The 2,115-nt window shown below is 40.3% G+C and overlaps 1 protein-coding gene across 1 annotated transcript; it reads left to right on the top strand.

Moving 5' to 3' along the window:
- Positions 1-1,294: 1,294 nt before the first annotated feature.
- On the top strand, positions 1,295-1,843 carry LOC113312803. The gene is made up of 2 exons (XM_026561540.1): positions 1,295-1,404; positions 1,534-1,843. Exons 1-2 carry the CDS (start codon positions 1,295-1,297, stop codon positions 1,841-1,843), a joined length of 420 nt encoding a protein of 139 aa, XP_026417325.1.
- Positions 1,844-2,115: the final 272 nt, after the last annotated feature.

The following is a 2,115-nucleotide window of genomic DNA, read 5'->3' as shown; positions in this document are numbered from 1 at the left end:
TTCTAGAGAACAAAGAAATCTCTATGGATTATGAGAGTGCATACGTGTTGATGGAAAGATCCTCCACGCAGATTGATGATGCATTTGCATACATCGTTGCTCAAGAGATCATTGAGAACGATGACATCGAACCACGCTCTATTGCAGAATGTCAAAAAGAGAAGACTGGCCTAAATGGGAAATTGCAATCCAGGAAGAATTAAATTCACTGGCAAAGAGACGGGTATTTGGTGCGGTAGTGCTAACCCCACTAGGCGTAAAGCCCGTAGGACATAAATGGGTATTTTTCAGAAAGCGCAACGAGAAGAATGAAGTCTTGAGGTATAAGGCTCGCCTTGTGGCGCAAGGTTTCTCACAACGCCCTGGAATTGAATTGATTATGAGGAAACATACTCTCCCGTAATGGACGAAGCCTCGTGAAGTGCTTCTTTAGGAGTTAAACTTCCATTCGTCCATATTTCTAGAAAAAATATTTCGCTACTTAGTTAGCTTGGTAGTTTCAGAAGGACTTGAAATGCAACTTATGGATGTGGTTACATCATATCTCTATGGGGATCTAGATTCAGATACATACATGAAAGTGCCTGATGGCCTTCCATTGCCCGAATCAAGTAACTCTAAACCACGGAGTGCGTTTTCAATTAAGTTGAAACGCTCACTTTACGGATGAAAGCAATCCGGGCGGATGTGGTATACCCGTCTAAGTGATTATTTGATTGGGAAGGGAAATACAAATAATGAGTTATGCCCCTGCGTATTTATAAAGAAAACGAGTTCCGGATTTTCAATTATAGCCGTTTATGTTGATGATATAAACATAATAGGTACTCTTGATGAAATAAGAGAAACCGCAAGCTACTTGAAATCTGAATTTGAGATGAAAGATCTTGGGAAAACTCGGTTTTGTCTAGGACTTGAACTATAACACCGAGCCAGTGGAATACTAATCCACCAGTCTACATATGTCCATAAGATACTCAGGAAATTCAATATGTACAAGGTGCATCCTGCTAGCACTCCCATGATTGGTCGAAGTTTAGATGTACAAAAGGATCCATTTCGTCCAAAGGAAGATGGCGAAGAGGTATTGGGAGCTGAAATTCCCTACCTAAGTGCAATAGGCGCGTTATTGTACTTAGCACAATGTACTCGACCTGATATATCATTCTCAGTAAACTTTTTAGCTAGATATAGCTCAGCGCCAACGCAGCGTCATTGGAATGGTATAAAGAATGTATTCAGATACCTTAAAGGAACCATTGACATGGGTCTATTTTATCCCTATGAGGACGAAATGAGGATTGCTAAATCAACCCCCTACACTGAAACCCCAAATAATGTTTTGGTTGGTTTTGCTGATGCTGGGTACCTATCTGACCCACATAAAGCTCGATCCCAAACTGGGTATGTATTCACCATAGGGAACACAGCGATATCCTAGAGATCGACCAAGAAAACTTTTGTAGCTACCTCCACGAACCACTCAGAGATCATTGCCCTACATGAAGCGGTTCGTGAGTGTATATGGTTAAGGTCTATCATTACACATATTCGAGGGACGAGTGGTTTGAATTCCACCACTGAAGAGCCAACATGCATTTATGAAGATAATGCAGCTTGTATCGAACAGATGAAGCAAGGATATATCAAGGGTGATAATACTAAACATATTTATCCACAGTTCTTTTACAATCAGCAACAACAGTGCCTCTTAAACATTCAAGTCAACAAAGTACCGTCTGATGAGAATGTGGCAGAATTATTTACTAAGTCACTTCCTAAGTCCTTATTTGAAAAGAACGTAAAGAGTATTGGACTAAGGAAATTGTCCGAACTCCCTTGATTGCAATCAGGGGGAGATGGAGACATCAGGGGGAGTATCTAATGATATGATGTCGACATCAGGGGGAGCGAGTATCTGTTGAACTCTTTTTCCCTTCACAAAGTTTTATTTTGTCCCAATGGATTTTGTTACTCGGAGAGGTTTTTAATGAGACAACAACAACACTAGGTTTATGACTCTCCGATTGAAACTATCTTTTTCCCACGGGGTTTTTATATTTTAGGTTTTTCTGAAGAGAAGTGGCCAGTTTTATCAACACGTTGTACTCTTTT

Source organism: Papaver somniferum, chromosome 9 (assembly GCF_003573695.1).
Source record: "Papaver somniferum cultivar HN1 chromosome 9, ASM357369v1, whole genome shotgun sequence".
In the NCBI taxonomy this organism is placed as follows: domain Eukaryota; kingdom Viridiplantae; phylum Streptophyta; class Magnoliopsida; order Ranunculales; family Papaveraceae; genus Papaver; species Papaver somniferum.
Note: the sequence above shows the minus strand (reverse complement) of the source record. Positions and strands in the feature narration are given on the sequence as shown.